Source organism: Purpureocillium takamizusanense, chromosome 8, assembly GCF_022605165.1.
Source record: "Purpureocillium takamizusanense chromosome 8, complete sequence".
Taxonomy (NCBI): Eukaryota; Fungi; Ascomycota; class Sordariomycetes; order Hypocreales; family Ophiocordycipitaceae; genus Purpureocillium; species Purpureocillium takamizusanense.
Window position 1 is genome coordinate 523129 of NC_063075.1, and position 15692 is coordinate 538820.

At 61.2% G+C, this 15692-nt stretch overlaps 4 protein-coding genes across 4 annotated transcripts; 1 reads left to right on the forward strand and 3 right to left on the reverse strand.

Moving 5' to 3' along the window:
* Positions 1–1496: 1496 nt before the first annotated feature.
* Positions 1497–2830, reverse strand: JDV02_008200 (uncharacterized protein). The gene is made up of 2 exons (XM_047989776.1): positions 2320–2830; positions 1497–2120 (listed from the first exon to the last, which is right to left on the reverse strand). The coding sequence occupies exons 1-2, from the start codon at positions 2731–2733 to the stop codon at positions 1575–1577; spliced, it is 960 nt and encodes a 319-aa protein (XP_047845781.1). The 5' UTR covers positions 2734–2830; the 3' UTR covers positions 1497–1574.
* A 429-nt stretch (positions 2831–3259) lies between these two features.
* On the reverse strand, positions 3260–6317 carry MgSsk1 (Two-component response regulator SSK1p). The gene is made up of 3 exons (XM_047989777.1): positions 4374–6317; positions 3682–4313; positions 3260–3628 (listed from the first exon to the last, which is right to left on the reverse strand). Exons 1-3 carry the CDS (start codon positions 6061–6063, stop codon positions 3434–3436), a joined length of 2517 nt encoding a protein of 838 aa, XP_047845782.1. The 5' UTR covers positions 6064–6317; the 3' UTR covers positions 3260–3433.
* A 1073-nt stretch (positions 6318–7390) lies between these two features.
* Positions 7391–8599, forward strand: JDV02_008202 (uncharacterized protein). The gene is made up of 2 exons (XM_047989778.1): positions 7391–7730; positions 7878–8599. The coding sequence occupies exons 1-2, from the start codon at positions 7535–7537 to the stop codon at positions 8381–8383; spliced, it is 702 nt and encodes a 233-aa protein (XP_047845783.1). The 5' UTR covers positions 7391–7534; the 3' UTR covers positions 8384–8599.
* JDV02_008203 (uncharacterized protein) lies at positions 8487–13100 on the reverse strand. The gene has a single exon (XM_047989779.1). The coding sequence runs from the start codon at positions 12794–12796 to the stop codon at positions 9200–9202; it is 3597 nt and encodes a 1198-aa protein (XP_047845784.1). The 5' UTR covers positions 12797–13100; the 3' UTR covers positions 8487–9199.
* Positions 13101–15692: the final 2592 nt, after the last annotated feature.

Sequence of the window (15692 nt, forward strand, 5' to 3'; positions counted from 1 at the left end):
AGTCTACACGTTTTCGTTGTTTGTGCCATCCATAGGTATGGAGCGAGTGAAAGCAGCAGCAGGCAGCCATGGTGGGGGGGCTTTGGTTTGGTGTGGCGTGGTTGTGGTTGACGGGACGGGGGCCCCGGGCCGTCGTGGGGGGACGGCGGCGGCGGCGGCGGCGGTGGTGGCGCCCCGCAGAAAGAACTTGGGGCGAGAGCGGGCGGCCGTGTGGGGGGAAAGAACCCTTGGAACAGTACTAACTATGCCATGCTGCCAGGGACTGCTGCTGGGCTGGCTAGTTACTACGTGCATGCCTGGCTGCCTGGGCGCCTGGCCTGGCCTGGCCTGGCCTGGCCTTGCTGCGCGTGGTGAGTGAAGGTTCAGCCCTATGGCGCTCGCATGGCATGGCATGGCGTGGCGTGGCGTGGAGTGGACGTGGCATGGCGATGGGGGATGGGGGAGGATGGGGTCGGGCGTGACGGGGCAGGGTGGCCGGTTGGTTAGTTGGGTTGGGTTGGGTTCCATTGTGGTGATGGAGGTACGGTAGGAAAAATTGCACGATATGGTGAAGATGGAGGAGTCGTTTTTCGTTTTTCTCTTCTCTCTCTTCTCATTCCCTTCCTTTTTAAAACTTTCATCCGTAAAGGGGGGAGAGGGGAGGGGGGAGAGAAGGAAGGAAAGAAGGGAGTGCTGCCCTAGGTGTCTGTGTGTTGTATTTCGTGCCATTGCATAAGTACTGTAGGTACAGTATGTACGAATGCCTCCAGAACCTATTCGTTGTACTTGGTAGGTGGATGGTGGATGGGTACTGAGGTTGGGTGCAGGTTTACTTGGGCGTGCGTCGAGGTTGGGCTGTGATAAACCCCGATGATGCTTGGTGAGCTCCTAACGTACTGCGTACCTTGTGAATGGATGGTGGTCGGGGAGAGAGGAAGGGGGCACGTAGAGCGCTTCCCCAGCCAGCAAGATCCCGGAACAAGAAATGCGAGCAAAAATCAGCGTTCATATGCATCATGTCAAGCATATATACTGTACACAGTATATATGCATGTAATACTTAGCCATCTCTCAATTCGTTTGTTGCATCCAAAGCGGCCATGGCAAGACCGTTCGAGCGTCCTTGTATGATCCATGACATGGCATGAGCCTTTCTTTCTACCAGCGGAGCAGAATAACAACAACACCAACAACAACAACATTGGACAGACCGACAAAACCCGGGCGGTCCCAAATCCCGGCAGGGGGGCTTTCACGGCCGACGGTCCGCCACCCTCCTCCGCCGTCGCCGTCGCCGCCGCCGTATGGCGCGCCACGCGGACGGTGGAGACGCCGTCTGCCCGGACGGACGGACGGACATACGAACGTGCTCTTCGCTCAACGAACCCCCCTCCCACCTTCTTTAGCTATTCTGCGCGAAGAGGGTATTACTCTGTTGGGATCATGCATGCCCCGCGGCGAAGCAAAGCAGGAAACCAACTCGTCTTCCGTCTCGTCACACACAAGGAACATAAGGATTGTCCGGCACACCATTCCTTGTACTGGTCTTGGACATGATAATTTACAGTGCCATCATACACAAACCGCTCACCCTCTCAGGGCACCGATGTCGGGATCTTGACCTTGCCCCTCTTCCGGTCGTCAAACGGCGCTCCGTACCGCCATCCCGTCCCCTTGCGCGACCGCCCATCCCGACCAGCGTCGTCGACGCTTACCTCCTTGAACCGAAACTCGAACCGGTCCGTGCGCACCCGCGTCGTCCGCCGCTCCTCCTCCTCCCGCTGCTTCACGATGCGCCGCGCCACCGCGTCCTCCTCACGTTTCGTCGCTTCCATGAACCGCGCCATGCCCTCCTGGCGGCTGTGCTTGCCCTCCAGGATCTCACGCTCCATCTTGATCAGCTCCGGCTGCGGCGATCGCTTGTCCGCCGACAGCATCGTTTCGTGGAAGGCCTTGGCCGCGTCCTCGCGCGTAAAGTGCCGCGACTCCGACACCGGCACGAAGAGCTGCTGCATCGTGTACCTGTGCACGTGCACCTCGTTGATCGGCTCATGCGGCGTGTTCTCCTCGCCCTCGGAGTACCTTGTCTTTGGAAGCATATTCATGACGGCCTTGGCATACGGCGTCGCTAGCTTCTTGCCCTGGTTTTCCTGTCAGAAGCGGCTCCAGCGGAAGAACTCGGACAGGTAGCGGAGGGTCCAGACGGATCAGCGGAACAAAAGTGTCTAACCACGAGATGTGTCTTCAAGACTAATCGAATAATTTTTGTTGTCTCATCATGTTGCCCGGGTGATGCGAATCAAGCACCCAGGAGGAAAGAGAATGGAAATATGAACTCACGGCTTTGACCCATTGCTTCTCCACCGCCTTCAACCGCACCACGGCGGCCACCCTCCTCACGTCGACGCCCATCTCGGCGGACACCGCCTTGAGCGAATCGCCGCGGTTCGTCACCTTGTCCCAGATGAGCTCACGTGTGTGCTCGTCCAGCACCGGCTGGCTGCGGAAAAGGGGATTCTGCGGGAACGGCTGGTCCGGGAGCGGCCCCAGGTATCGAGGCCCGTGGCCTCCTTCGGCCAGCCTTACGGCCTGGGGGGACTCGAACCACTCGTTCATGGCAATCACCTCGGGGTCTTCGGGGTCTTGAGGCTTGCTACTGAAGTATCGGGCAAAAGGGACGATGCGAGCGCGCGGCGTGCAGGCTAACGCGACGGTCGCCAGCGACGCGGACGGGGTTCGTAATCTGGGAGGCATCGTGTGGAGATGGAGGCAGTGCGGGTTTTCGTGAAACCCCTCACCATCCCGCACCAATGCCAGGCGACTTTGATGATGGGCTGGAGGTCGTGGTGATGCGTAGCTAGAGCTTACGAAGAATTGGTGCTGCGATAGAGGAGCTGTGGTGTGTTTTTTTCGGGCGTCGGTGGATCATTGTTCCGCTCCGATATTGCGGCTGCAGGGTAGCGGCGCCAACCCGAGGATCAATGAGAGGAAGCCTCCAGACGCCTGACTTTTTCTCAAAGACTATGAGGAGACCTTGAGGAAGCAATGATTTAAGATAAAATAATAACGACCATATTTTAGCCTCATAGAAAGACACGTGGTGCGACTGTTAGCGATATGCTTCCCTTATATGGCGCACATAAGCCTTAATGGCATGCGAAAAGATTGTTTAGTGCTACGCATGGGGAGAGACACGTAACGTGACAGTAGGTATGAGATAAAGTATCCGTCATCCGCTTATCATGCTTTGACACAACGGCTCGGGGTGAGGAATAGGCAATTGATGGTGACCATGTTCATTACAACACTTATATCAAATCTCAGATACATCCGTGCCTGGTATCATCTATCGCATCATACCCGTGCCCGCGCATCGTGGCCGTCATCATTCCCACGTTCGTCCCTAGATATGCCGTGTCGTGAATACAAAAGTAATACCTGCGGAGCTCCGGGCTCAGGTAGAGGAAGAGACGGACGCCCGATTCTTCTTAGCTTTGGCCTTTGCCTTCTCCATTGCCTTCTTGCTCGCTTCCGACGCCTCGGCTTGCTGTGAATAGTCTTTCCATTTGCGCCAGCCGTCGAAGTCGATCAGGGCCTGCATGCAGCCCCACTCCATCACCTTGCGCTCGAGCCATACAAAGTTGACGGGCTGCCAGCGGTTAGCGGGTACCTCTTGGTATGTGGGTGCTTTGGAGCGCTTGCCTTTGTTAGAAAGTCGTTGCAGCCGGCGGCCAGCGCTTCGTGCCTGTCGCTCTGCAGTGAGCTTGCCGTCAGGGCGACGATGATGACAGGGCTCTTGAACATGGTCAGGTTCTCCAGGCGATCCTGATCCTTGATCTCATGCGTGCCGCCCGTCGCTTCGTCCGGCGGCCCTCCGGGGGTAGATGAGAAGACACCGATGGAGTTGACCCTCTCCAGCCGCCGAATCTCTCTTGTGGCGTCGAGGCCGTTCATGACGGGCAGCTGAATGTCCATGAGAACCAAGTGGAAGCCGCCGGCCCGCCACTTGGTCACTGCGTCTCTGCCGTTCATGGCTGTCTGCCACCGCACCTTGAGCCGCTTCACAAAAGCCTCCAGCAGTTTCAAGTTGATGGGGTTGTCTTCGACAATGAGGACGTTGATGGGGGGCACCGACCCGTTGAGCAGCTTGCTGGTGGCCGACGTGGGCATGGTCGCATATTCGGTGGCCTTCTTGACCTTCTTGGGCCTGGCGCTCGACGATCGCGGGGAGGCGATCCGCGGTGGTGGCGTGGCGACCCTCGCGGGCGTGGGCTCGGGCGCTGGGCCGGGCGACTTGGGCATGGACGACTTGACGGTGGGCAGGGGCGGATGATCTGACGAGTTGGAATGAGTGCGGGAGTGGGGGAGTCGCGGGTTCATATGCTGCTGCATACCATGGCTTGGGACGGGAGGTGTGGCCGCCGGGTGGCCGCCTACGACTGTGGGCGATGCGGTGTGCTGTCGAACGAGCCTTGGTCGTTCTGAGCGGTGATCTCTGTGCACGCGCGGGCGGGTGCTGCCGGGCGACGGGATGGGGGGGATGTGGCCGGTGCCAAGTACGGCGATCGAGTGCGTGACTGCACCATTAGTCGGCACGGGGACAGCGTGTGCGAGATGGGGAGACGGTACGGAAGCCGTGACGGGAGGGAAGTAGCCCTCGCCGGCCTCCGAGGGCCGCCCGTCGTCGGTCACGTAGTAGGTCGTGGTGCCGGGGGCGGGAGGTGCGCGCGGGGAGGGCTTGGGCGTGCGGCGGGGGATGTCGATGACGAGGGCCTCGTCGACCGTCTGGCCGCCGGGGAAGTATCGGTCGAGGGTGCGGGCCATGAGCTCCTCGGGCCCGAGGAGGCGCTCCTTGTCCTGGTCGCGGGGATAGATGCGGATATTGAGGTCGGGCGAGTCAAAGGTTCGGCCGAGCGAGTTGGCATACTTGCGGAGGATCATGTCGCGCACGTCGTCGACCAGGTCCTCCTCGTTGATGGTGATTGTGGTGGCCGAGGCGTTGGGCCGCTTGACCCAGATCTTGCGAGTCACCATGTTGACGTCGATGGAGGGTCGATGGAGAGAATCTCCGGCGGCTGCGTCGCCGTTGTTGGTAGCGCCAGAGCCCTGGAGCAGCGTGCGGATGAGAGCCGTCTGGCGGCTTGCGAAGAGGCTCTGCCGCCGGGGTGCGTCCGAGCCGTCGGCGGCGGGTACGGGGATGGGGGCGCGCGTGGCGGGAGGCAGGCCACCCAGGGCAGAGGCAGGTGCGGCGGCTGAGTAGGAGTCGACGCTTAGTTGGTCGTGGTCGCGATCGTGGCCATGGCGAGGCTGGGAATCGCTGTCGTCGGTGGTGACGGATCGGGGGATCGAGTATTCGTGGATGCTGCGGAGTGCAGAGCTCGTAGCCAGGGGGTTGGACGATGGAGGCGGCGGGGGAGAGACGGGCGTCAGATGGTGAGGGTTCGCAGCAGTGCCGTTGGTGGTCGACGGGGAGTGCGAGGTCGACGAGGACAGGGATGGAGGAGGCGGAGTGGACGGCGATGGTCCGGGAGGAGGAAGCTGGGAGGATTCCAGTTGCGGGTTCTCTGGCCGGGGCGGTGGTTGATTCTTTGGCCGCTGCGGGTCCTCGTTGCTGAGCTGCTCCAGCTGTTGGTGCGTGGTGCGGCTCTGGTGGTGGTGGTGGAGGTGGTGGTGCTGGGCGGGCGGTGGATGCGGCCCCTGTAGCGACCGATGAGCCCCTGGAACAGTGGTCTTGGCAGACCCTGGAGGAGCCTCGCCAGCGCATTCGCCCTCGCCCTCGCCCTCGCCCTCGTCCTCGCCATCACCGTCACCCACCCCGTGGCCGTGGCCCTCGTCGACGGTCGGTACGGGCATGACGACGAAGAAGCCGCTGCTGCCCTGCGTGTGCAGCGTGGGCGCGTCGCGGGCGCTCGCGCGGCTCATGGACGAGTGCTCGCGGCGAGGCGCGGCGGCGGCGGCGGCAGCGGCGTCGTCAGCAGCGAGGAGGGCGCTGCTCCGGGTCGAGCTGGCCAGCGACGCCGTGGCCGAGTGTCGACGCCGCGACAGGCGCGCCCTGATGCGGGACGCAATGTCGGACGCCATCATCCCTGGACAGCGGCAACGGCGGTGCCGGGGGTCATTGTGCGATGTGAAGACGGGCGCGGAGCGGTAGGGCGGTACAAGGCAAGGCAAGGCAAGGAAAGGCAGCGCAGGGAGGGAGAGATGGAGCAGTGCGTGGGCAGGAGAATGGGACGATGGGTGAATCAGTCGAACGGTGCGTCGAGGCCCGATGGAGAATCGTGCCGGCCGGGGCGGGCTGAAGAAACGGGACGGGACGGAGGCTGAGTCGTGCGTGCGTGCTCACTGGGTGCGACTGCTAGTAGCAGGTTGCCTTTTGTTATGCAGTCTACCTTGGTAGTAATGCTGCGCGGTGAACAGTGGAAGGGGGGGGGGGGGCTGTTTCGGACCCCTTTTCGACGATGGGAAGGGGGGGGGGAGGGCCAATCTTCACGAGGGTACTTCGTAATATATGACAGACGTCTGGTGTCGAAATACCTTACTCGGCGTCCATTCACGCCCGCAGCGCGGGATTCCCATGCGGGGGCCCGGCATGAGGCACCTGTAACTGTGGTGGACTGGATTGGACTGCACTGGACTGCACCGCACCGCACCACACTGCACCGCACTGTCGCATGTGCAGGACCGGGGGTTTGCGTTGGCGGCGAGTGTGCTAGGAAAGTCAAAACCTAAAGCAGCTGGCTCTGCAGATACTGCCAGCGCGACAGGAGGAGTAACAAGCTGCTACTACTACAGGTGAGGCAGAGTCGAGTTGGCGCCTGATAACCTGCCTAGTATTGAAGTTAGTAGACTCGAGTTACAGGGGTGCTGGCTGAGCTGCAGTGGGCGTGGATGGCATGGCACTTCAGGGGGTAAGCGAGTGAGTGATCGAGGTGGATAACATGCGATGGCATGGTCTGTTGCAGGGTCTGGATCGAGATCCCACCCGCACGATTCCACGACATGACATGTGGGCTGCCTTGGGTTCCTTTGCAGGTCTTAGATGACCTGGCGCCGGGCAGGGACTTGACTTCCGTGGTCCAAATTTGGGCCGGGAAGTCTGGCAAACATCGAGGTGCCATGGAGTTCAGTTGAGCCTTTGGCCCCGTACGGTACTATGGGTATTCAGGTCCGACGGGAACCTCTAGCACCACGTCGGGTTGCTGCAGGGGTGGGATGGATCCAGCATTCACTAGCTTCCAGGTAGTGCCTGGTAGGTCTGCCGGCAGGTGCTGGCAGCTGCTCAATGGTCCGTCCACTAAGGTAATCAACACCGCCGCGCCCCGCCAGTGCCCGGGCGGCCGTGCCTGGCCTAAATTCCCGGGGTCAGTGACCTACGGTCAGCCAATATCCACCAGGACAGCTAGGTACCAAACCATCATTCGCCCGGCACTTCCCACCACGCTCCGCATTCACCGCATCGGCAGTCCCGTGGAAACACAACACAGGATGCCCCAAACGCCTTGACTGAGACCTGCAAGACAGACATGCAGCAGCAGCAGCCGCCGCCGACGCCGGAATGACGGATATGCAGTTGGACATAGAACAGGAAGCACCAGGCCCCCATGCCGCCGCCGCCGCCGCATCCGAGACGCCGGTCCGCAGAGCCCCGGCCTCGCCGCGCACCTCGGAGCGCATCCGGGCCCAGAACCGTCGCCGCGAGTGGCTCGAGCAGCACCCGTCCTACTTTGAGAGCGTAGAGCACGAGCTTGCAGGTGTGTTTGCTTCTCCCCCGCTTCGTTCCGGCCGAGGTGCACACGCGCGTCGTGGTTGCCAGCCAGCCAGCCAGCCAGCCAGCCAGCGGACTACCGAGCCCGCCGCCACTGCTTCTGTCGGTATTCATCTGCTGACTATATCTCTAGACCCCATCCTGTACGCTCGTTTGGTCAAGGCCTTCCAAACCGCGGCGGAGCGGCAATCCGAGACGCAGGAAAAGGGCTTCGGGCGGATCCTCGAGGCGGACCTCGCGCGTGGGGAGCAGCGCGTCGCCACCGCCGCCGCCGCAGCCAGCGACCCGTCCGCCGAGGCCACAAACGCTGGCGGCGGCAGCTCAGCGCAGCTCTCCAACGGTGCCAACGGGCAGTCCCACGCGCGGACCGCCGAGGCCGGCAGCGGAATCGACAACGCCTGGGACGCGGAGCCGGAGGGTAGGGCGGACGGCCGCGAGCTCTGGCGGCAGTTTCTGCAGGAGCGTTTCATCCGCGGGCGCGACGACGAGTTTGACTATGATGCCGTGGACGGCGACTGGGGCCTAGACGTGACGGCGCGGAGGGAGGCGCAGGACGAGTGGTTCGAGGACGAGGAGCCGACGTGGGCGGAGGGAGAGGGGCGCGCGAGGACCGGCGAGACGGGCGTGCAGGACTTTTGATGGTGGTTTCAAGCTCTTTTTTTTTAGTTGACGACGCTATACGTTGACCATGTTTTGAAACCTTTAGATGTAAGCGTGAAATGCGACATGGTAATATTTGGTTGTCATTTCTATCTGGCAAGAGGCCAAGTCTGCCTCTCCTGACCATCTTGGTCTGTGAAGGCGTCATCGACTCTGGCACACGGGCGCTCTATGAATAGCTAGATTTATATGCATGAAATTGTTCTCGCTCTTGTGACTTCGTATATCTATCCCATCTGATGTCGTCAACGTATCGTGCATTCGTTATACAGTGGTATCATCATCATCATCGCACATAGCCTTATCCTCCAAGGCGCCGAACCGCCACCGAGACAGAGGTGCCAAAAAAACAAAAAATAAAAAAAAGAAACTGGCGGAAGCCCCACCCCTCCCCAGGACCGAAGTAAACACCCCAGAAGGATCTCACTCCTTGTAGCCCTTGCTTGGCGAACCCAGCTCCGCCTGCCAAGGCGACGGGTCGAACCGACGACCTTGGCAGGCGGGAGAAGGGGCAGCGCTCCCTGCACCCAACGACTAGGCCGTTCTGAGTAAATGGCCGTCCTCGCCGCTGACTGTTGAGAGCCAAGAGTGGTATCGGAGCATATAAGGGACTAGGTGTTTGTTTGCTTGATGGGGCGGGTTGAGAGGGAGAGCAGTGAATCACTGTGTGTGTGTGTGTGGGTGGTGGGTGGGTGAGTGGGCGGGCAGCCGGCCGCCAGCTGTCCAGTCCCTCCCTGTCCCTCCTCCTCCCGCCAGCCAGCACGCCCAGCCGCGTACGACTCGATAGCAGCACACCTACACGACCCCCAGCCGCAGCATGTTGAGCGCCTCCTCGTACTTGGCCGGGTTATGGTCCGTCAGCATGCCCGTGCCGAAGCGCACCTCGCCGAAGCGGGCCTCGACATCGCGAACGTACTTGAGCACGACGCGTCTCGCCGGCCGCCCCACGGGCCCGTCGTCGGGCAGCACAAATGCGTCCCGCCGGAGCACGCGCTGCGTCTCGATGGCGAAGACCTCGCCCGGCGGCACGAGCTTGGGGTTCCTCATGCCCTGGCGCAGCGCGTCGAGCGCCGGCGCGAGCCACTCCTCGTCCGTCTCGCCCCCCAGCCCGCTTCCGCCGCCGCCGCCGCTCATGTAGAAGCCCCCCGGGGCCGTGGCGGTCCAGCGCGTGCGCAGGGCGTTCCACATGCGTGCGCGGATGTCGGCCTTGGTCTTGTTCTCGTCGCTCTTGAACGCCAGCGCCAGGGCCTGCGTGTCGTGCAGCACGCCCAGCGACAGGTGCGGCACCAGGTCGTTGCCGTGGACGACGCTCGTGATGAGCCCGCGCGTGAGCTTGCGCAGCGGCGGCGCCATGACGCCCGGCGAGCCGTACGCGTACACGTGGATGCGCCGGCCCGAGGGAAGGCGGATGTCGCTTGAGCAGCGGCTGGCGGCGGCGGCGGCGGCGGCGGCGGCGGTTGCCCCTGATGATGAGGCTGGCCACGGCTCGCCGCCCCCGACGAGACGGCCGGTGTGCGGCTCGGCTGATATAACAAAGCCCGGTCCGTCCGGGTTCGGCTGCGCTAGCATCACGCCCAGCAGCGAGGTGACGCCGCCGCCGAGCGAGTGCCCGCAGAGCACGAGGCCGTAGTCGGGGAACTCGCGCAGCGCCTCGCGGATGGTGACGAGCACGCGACCGTCGTCGCCGTACAGCAGCCGCCGCGCCGACGCGTGGATGCCCTTGTGCACCTTGTACCGCCGCCCGCGCCAGATCATGTCGTCGTACTCGCACGTCATGTCGGCCAGCACGTCCTCGAAGCCGAGCGTCCCGCGGCACGCCAGCACTACCGCCTTGGCCCCGTGGTCGAGCGAGATGTAGTGCACGAGCGGCACGCCCGTCCCCGTCGCGCCGCTCGCGTCCGCGCCGCCCTGCGGGTCGACAAACGACGCCAGCAGGATGCTGTCGGCGCCCGACTCGGTGTGGTGGACAAAGTGCCGCACGTCGTGGTGCGTCGCCGCGTCCGACACCCCTGGCACGGGGACCTGCGTCGAGATGCCCATGACCTTGAGGAAGCGCGAGCCGTAGCACGCCGATGAGAAGCGCATGTAGCGCGCCATGTTGGGCAGCAAGTGGCCTTCTGGGAACGCACCGTCCACGAAGCCCTCGCGCCGGAGCGTCGCCAGCGCGTCGGACGCGTGGTACGCGCTCTTCTGGTAGTATGAAGAAAGCACCAGCGATGACTGCGAGTCGTTGGTCGCTAGGCTGTACAGACTTGGCGCGTACGATGAGGACCGCCAGTGCCCGCCGCGTGCCTTGTGCGGCGACCCGGGCGGCGCAACGCCCTCGCCCGAGTAGATGCCGCTGCGGGGACGCGTGCTGGACTCCTGCGTGGAATAATCGGTGCGTACAATAGTTGGCGAGGCGGGCCGCATCTCGCCATTGCTGTGGATGGAAAAGGCATCTGTCAGAGAAACGATGGAGTCGCGGCGCCGGTCGTGAATAGACACGTAGCTGGCGCGAGATGAACTGCGTCCCGGTATGGGCTCAGGCGTCTGAAGGTTCCGTTTCCCGACCTCGCGATGCGCTTGCTGTGTCGGGACTCGCGACGTCGACGCGGGTTTGGGCTTCGCGATGTGTGCAAGGTCGGCGCCGCCGGCTCCCTTCCACTGCGGCTTGGTCTTGGGAGGGCGAGTTGCGTCGAGGCTTGGAGACTCCTTATTCCAAATGTTGGTCAGGGACTGGCTGGATCCCTTGAGGACTTGTTTGAAGCCCGTCGTCTTCCTGTCCGATGACTTTTGCGCCGCGACGGACTCGCCCTTCTTCTTGGACATTGATCGTTTACCCGCGTCGAGGGGCGGACGAGCTTTCTCGACGTTGGTGCGGGAGAAGGACGGTGGCGGCGTGAGGGGAGACCGCTGCTTCTTTTGGTTTGCAGCGGTTTCATTATGCGAAGTTGACTGGGTAGGCTGTGACGTCTGTCTGGTACTGGAGCGGTTGCCGCCGTCGTGCACACCGGTGGACGCCTCGATAATGGCGGGCGTCGAGGCAATTGAGTCTGGGTCGCTGTCGGGAACATGGCCATCAGTGGTGACCAAGGTCGACAGCGATGGGGGAGACGAGTGGCTCGGCTTGTGCTCGATGCCATGAAATGGTGATGCTTTGCTCTCGGCCGGCAAGGGGCTGCTCGCCTGGTCATCGCCCGTCACCTCGACGACTGCCCGACCCGACTCCTCGTCCTCTTCGCCGCGGAGCGATGTCGAGCGGAACCTGTCCCGCTCGATCCGGTACACGACGCGGTACGAGTCATGGTGACGATGGCCGTGCGGTGTCCACGGGCGATGGTTCGCGGCGTCGGGCACGAGGCCATGGGACGACGGACCTCGCGTCTCGACGATCTCGGCCCCAGGCGGTGTTGGCAAGGACGGCAGGTTCGAGCCCTCGACGTCCACGGTGATGGTCTGCACGGAGGATACGGAGCTGGAGATGGAGACGGTCGTGCCCGGGGCGAGGGAGGAGACGACGTGGTTCTTGAGCCGCGCGAGGACGGCCTCATCGTCCTGCATGTCGCTCGAACCGTCCCCGCCGGTGACCGCCCCTCCTCCTCCTCCTCCTCCTCGGCCGTCGGACAGGTCCACGATCCTTTCATCCTGTTCCTGGACGTCGACGCGCTCGCCGTCGCTGAGCACGACGACGTCCCAGATGATCTCCTCGCAGGCCCTCCTGCGCTGCTCCTCGGCCGGCAGCCGCCGACACGCGCGCTGGAGGTACGCCAGCGCGGCGAGGGCGAGCACCAGGTCCACGACGCCGACCTTTTCGCCCGCGGCGCCCGTGGCCGGGTTGTTGAACTCGCGGCGCGCGAGGGCGATGACGCCGGCGACGGCGCGCGACGAGTCGGTGGAGCCGAAGATTTGGTCGAGCGACGACAGGAGCAGCTGGGAGGCGCCGCTGGCAGCCGCGAGGGTGGTGCCGGTGAGGCGGAAGCCGGCCGAGGTCCAGAAGACGGCGGTGGCGACGGCGCGGTGCAGGCCGTCGAGGCTGCGCTCGAGGAGGGACTCGGCCTCGGCGGCCGCGGCGAGACGTGACGACAATGACGACGATGATGATGCCGGTGAGGCGCCCGGGGCGGAGCCGGAGCGGACGTCGCCGGCGGCGCGGGCGAGCACGCCCTCGACCATGCCGCGGGCGAGCTCGAGGCTGGACAGCGTGGTGAGGCGCGCAGCGTCGAGGGAGTAGGCGCCCACCATGGAGGAGAGGCGGATGGCGAGGCTGGTGGAGCGCGCGGCGAGGGTGACGGCGTGGGCGACGGGCGAGGGCAGCAGCGTCGGGCCCGGGTAGGAGGCGTGGTGCGAGGCCATGGCCGCCTCGAGGTCGTTTTTCCCCCTGACCATGGTGCCGCCGTCTCCGGCGGTCATGTTGGGGATGACGCTGATGTGCTTTTTGCTGTTGTTGCTGTTGTTGTTGACGATGATGGCGGTGACGATGTTTTTCTTGGTGGCGGCGTCGTTGGGGATGACGCTGATGTGCTTATTGTTTTTGTTGACGATGATGACGATGACGGGCCTCGTGTGTGCATGACAGCAGCAGCAGCAGCAAGGAAATGAAGGACCCTGAGCCGAGTGTCAACAAAAAAGAGCAGAGGTGCAGATGCAGCGGTGGCACAGACACGAATACGGAAATATTTGGGTAGGGAGAGTTGGAAACCAGCGACCAGCGAAACGTGCATGTATATACTATGAATGGCAGGTATACTGTAGGTACCATACCACCACTATGAAGTATGCTGTACTAGTACGCAAGCCGTTGCACACACACGCGCCGCGTGTCGATGAGGTCAACAAATTCGGGACGGCACATGCTGCAAGTTGTTGGCGGCGGCGGCGGGCTGGACGGTGGAGCTGGTGGTGGTGCTGGTGGTGGTGCTGTAGGCACGAAGACGTTTGTTGTGTGGCGCGCGCTTTTGCATGTGATTGTGTCTCTGTTTTTTGGGTCCGTGTTCGCTGGTAATCATTGAAGCCCCGTACCTACACGGCTTTACATCTGACTGCTCCCCCTGGCGCCGTCGCAAGAGCGTCTGTGTTTTGTAAGTGTGTGTGGATCACCTCAACGGGGGGTGTTTGGTGCGGTGCGGTGCGGTGCGAATGTGGTGTCGCGCCACGGAGCCGAGGGGCCAACTGAAATGCCGTCTTGGACCTTGGGGCCGGCTCTCATTGGCCGCGTCTCCTGATGGCTCTTTCCCGTGTTGACGAAGTGGAATGGCTTTGATGGAGGTGCGAGAAGTTGTGAGCTGTGGAGTCATGGATGGGATTTTTGATGACGACCAGCCCCTGCATGTGGTTCGCGTCTGGCGGCAAACATGGGGGAGGGGAGAGCTATGTCAAGCTTCGGCAGATGCACGCGGCGCTGACAACAGTGTACAGCGAGACGTGCAAGCTAGGTACTTCGTAGAGGTACTTTGTACATTGTCTTGCAACAATCGTTCACCACCATTTTCAAGGCTTGAAGATGCCGCCTGTTAAACAGCGGGCGTCGCGCACCCAACCGCAGTGCTGTTGGAAAGACGGATGCGGGCCGATCGGACGGTAGTTACGAGACCGAGCTAGGTTCAGATAGAAGCTTAATATGAAGTTGCTACCTTGGGTATCCCCGCATTTGCGCCATGTGATGTTGGTGTTCAGAAAATACTGATACTTGCGAGACATCCGGCCGGAGCCCATCACCGACGAGAGAAAGGTCGAGCACTTTGAGCCCCTTGTCGAGATGAGCTCAAAGCTGTCAAATATAGCACAAACTTGGATGGCGCTTCCATCCAGGCAAAGGCCCGCTCTTATAGTCGGAGAGGGACGGCCGGAATCACGAATTGAACCCAAGCCGATATACATATGTGACTAGAGCTTGGGGACTTACAGCACTGCAGCTATGGTACCCATTCTCAGACCATTAAGCTCGAGAAGGACTCGGGTACTTCTAAGTCCCTGGCAGGGAAACGATCAACTACTGCTTGCAGCCAAGAGCCCGACGATGAGCTTCACGCCACTTTTACTGAGGTGACACTAATATGGCAGTAAAATGGTGTGCTCGGTGACGTTCACAAAACCAAGAAAGCTGCAGCTCCAGCAGGGCTTGCGCGAACATCAACATGGGTATTAGGGATCCACCAAAAGCAAACCACGGCCAGGAGCAACATTCAGTCAAGGTTCGTTTCACTGCACTTACTCGAAAGACTACGGGCAAACCGTATACCGGTCCTCCATGGCTGCCTCCGGGAACATTAGCCAGATCTTCGCGAATGAGTAAATTGTCGGATCATGGGTTTTTTTTTTCTGCCGTGGAATAACTCCCGTTAGAAACGCCCAACTTACAATATGAGAACATAGGTGAAGCACGCTCATGGTGGGGGACACTGGTTGGGGCTCAATTATGCTATACTTGTTTCGAACGGGCGGTCAGGGTGATGCCTCCCCAGCATTGCTCCATCAAGCCATAAACGCCAATGATCATCTAGACAATGTTCTTCTACGGCAAATGCTGAACAGCAAGAAGTCTACTGGGAACTACGACCCGTTGGAGCGTGATGATCTAAGCAGCCAGGAAGTATGAGGTCCCCGGCTTTAAAGGACAGCCCATCTTGATATCACATCACAGGTGCCGGGTTTTCGATACAAGAAGATGGCTAAGAGGGACAAATGATCAAGCTAGGCTACTTTCACACCTTCGCCTTAGAAAGTAAGGCATTTCCGCCTGGTCAGTTTCCACGGCGAAGGGGCCTTAATCAGGGACAGAACGAGCCCGGCCTTTGGCCGCTAAAACTTATAGTCGTCCCAAATGCCCTAGAAAGTTGAATCAATCTCCATGATGGGGTAGAAGAAAGTCCAAATAGTGTTCAAAGCGTATAGAATGTCAGGTATAATAAATGCTACATTCCGGCACGCCACATACTCGGAGCAGAACCTTCAGTATAATTTCAGCCATCGCATCACCAGTAAATAGGTCCCCAATTGGCATATATAAAGAGAGTCGTTTACAATGAAGGCCGAAATTTTACAAGCAGACGGATGCGTCGAGCGTGGGGGAGTACAAGGCGTCGTGGTCGTCCTGCACAGTTTACAGGCAGGGTTGGGCGGGATGAGGCTTTGGCCTGAGGACGCTGCTGGGTGACAAGGATGTGTGTTGGTGGGGGCGTGATAGGTTGGGACTCTTTTTTTTAAGTACTACGACAAGCCCCAAGATACCGACGGGTGGGCCTGGTGTGTGTTCTTCAAAACGCCGATATGAGTGCTTCAACAAGCTCAAGGTACAGAGCGGTGCGCG

Excerpts from the sequence above, each read along its gene's own strand:
- MgSsk1 (XM_047989777.1), bottom strand. The coding sequence starts at position 6,063 with ATGATGGCGTCCGACATTGCGTCCCGCATCAGGGCGCGCCTGTCGCGG. Across the intron at positions 4,314-4,373 it reads ACCTCCCGTCCCAAGCCATG|ATCATCCGCCCCTGCCCACC; the intron begins GTATGCAGCAGC and ends CCAACTCGTCAG. Across the intron at positions 3,629-3,681 it reads GCAACGACTTTCTAACAAAG|CCCGTCAACTTTGTATGGCT; the intron begins GCAAGCGCTCCA and ends AACCGCTGGCAG.
- JDV02_008202 (XM_047989778.1), top strand. The coding sequence starts at position 7,535 with ATGACGGATATGCAGTTGGACATAGAACAGGAAGCACCAGGCCCCCAT. Across the intron at positions 7,731-7,877 it reads CGTAGAGCACGAGCTTGCAG|ACCCCATCCTGTACGCTCGT; the intron begins GTGTGTTTGCTT and ends CTATATCTCTAG.
- JDV02_008200 (XM_047989776.1), bottom strand. The coding sequence starts at position 2,733 with ATGCCTCCCAGATTACGAACCCCGTCCGCGTCGCTGGCGACCGTCGCG. Across the intron at positions 2,121-2,319 it reads AGAAGCAATGGGTCAAAGCC|GGCAAGAAGCTAGCGACGCC; the intron begins GTGAGTTCATAT and ends CAGGAAAACCAG.
- JDV02_008203 (XM_047989779.1), bottom strand. The coding sequence starts at position 12,796 with ATGACCGCCGGAGACGGCGGCACCATGGTCAGGGGGAAAAACGACCTC.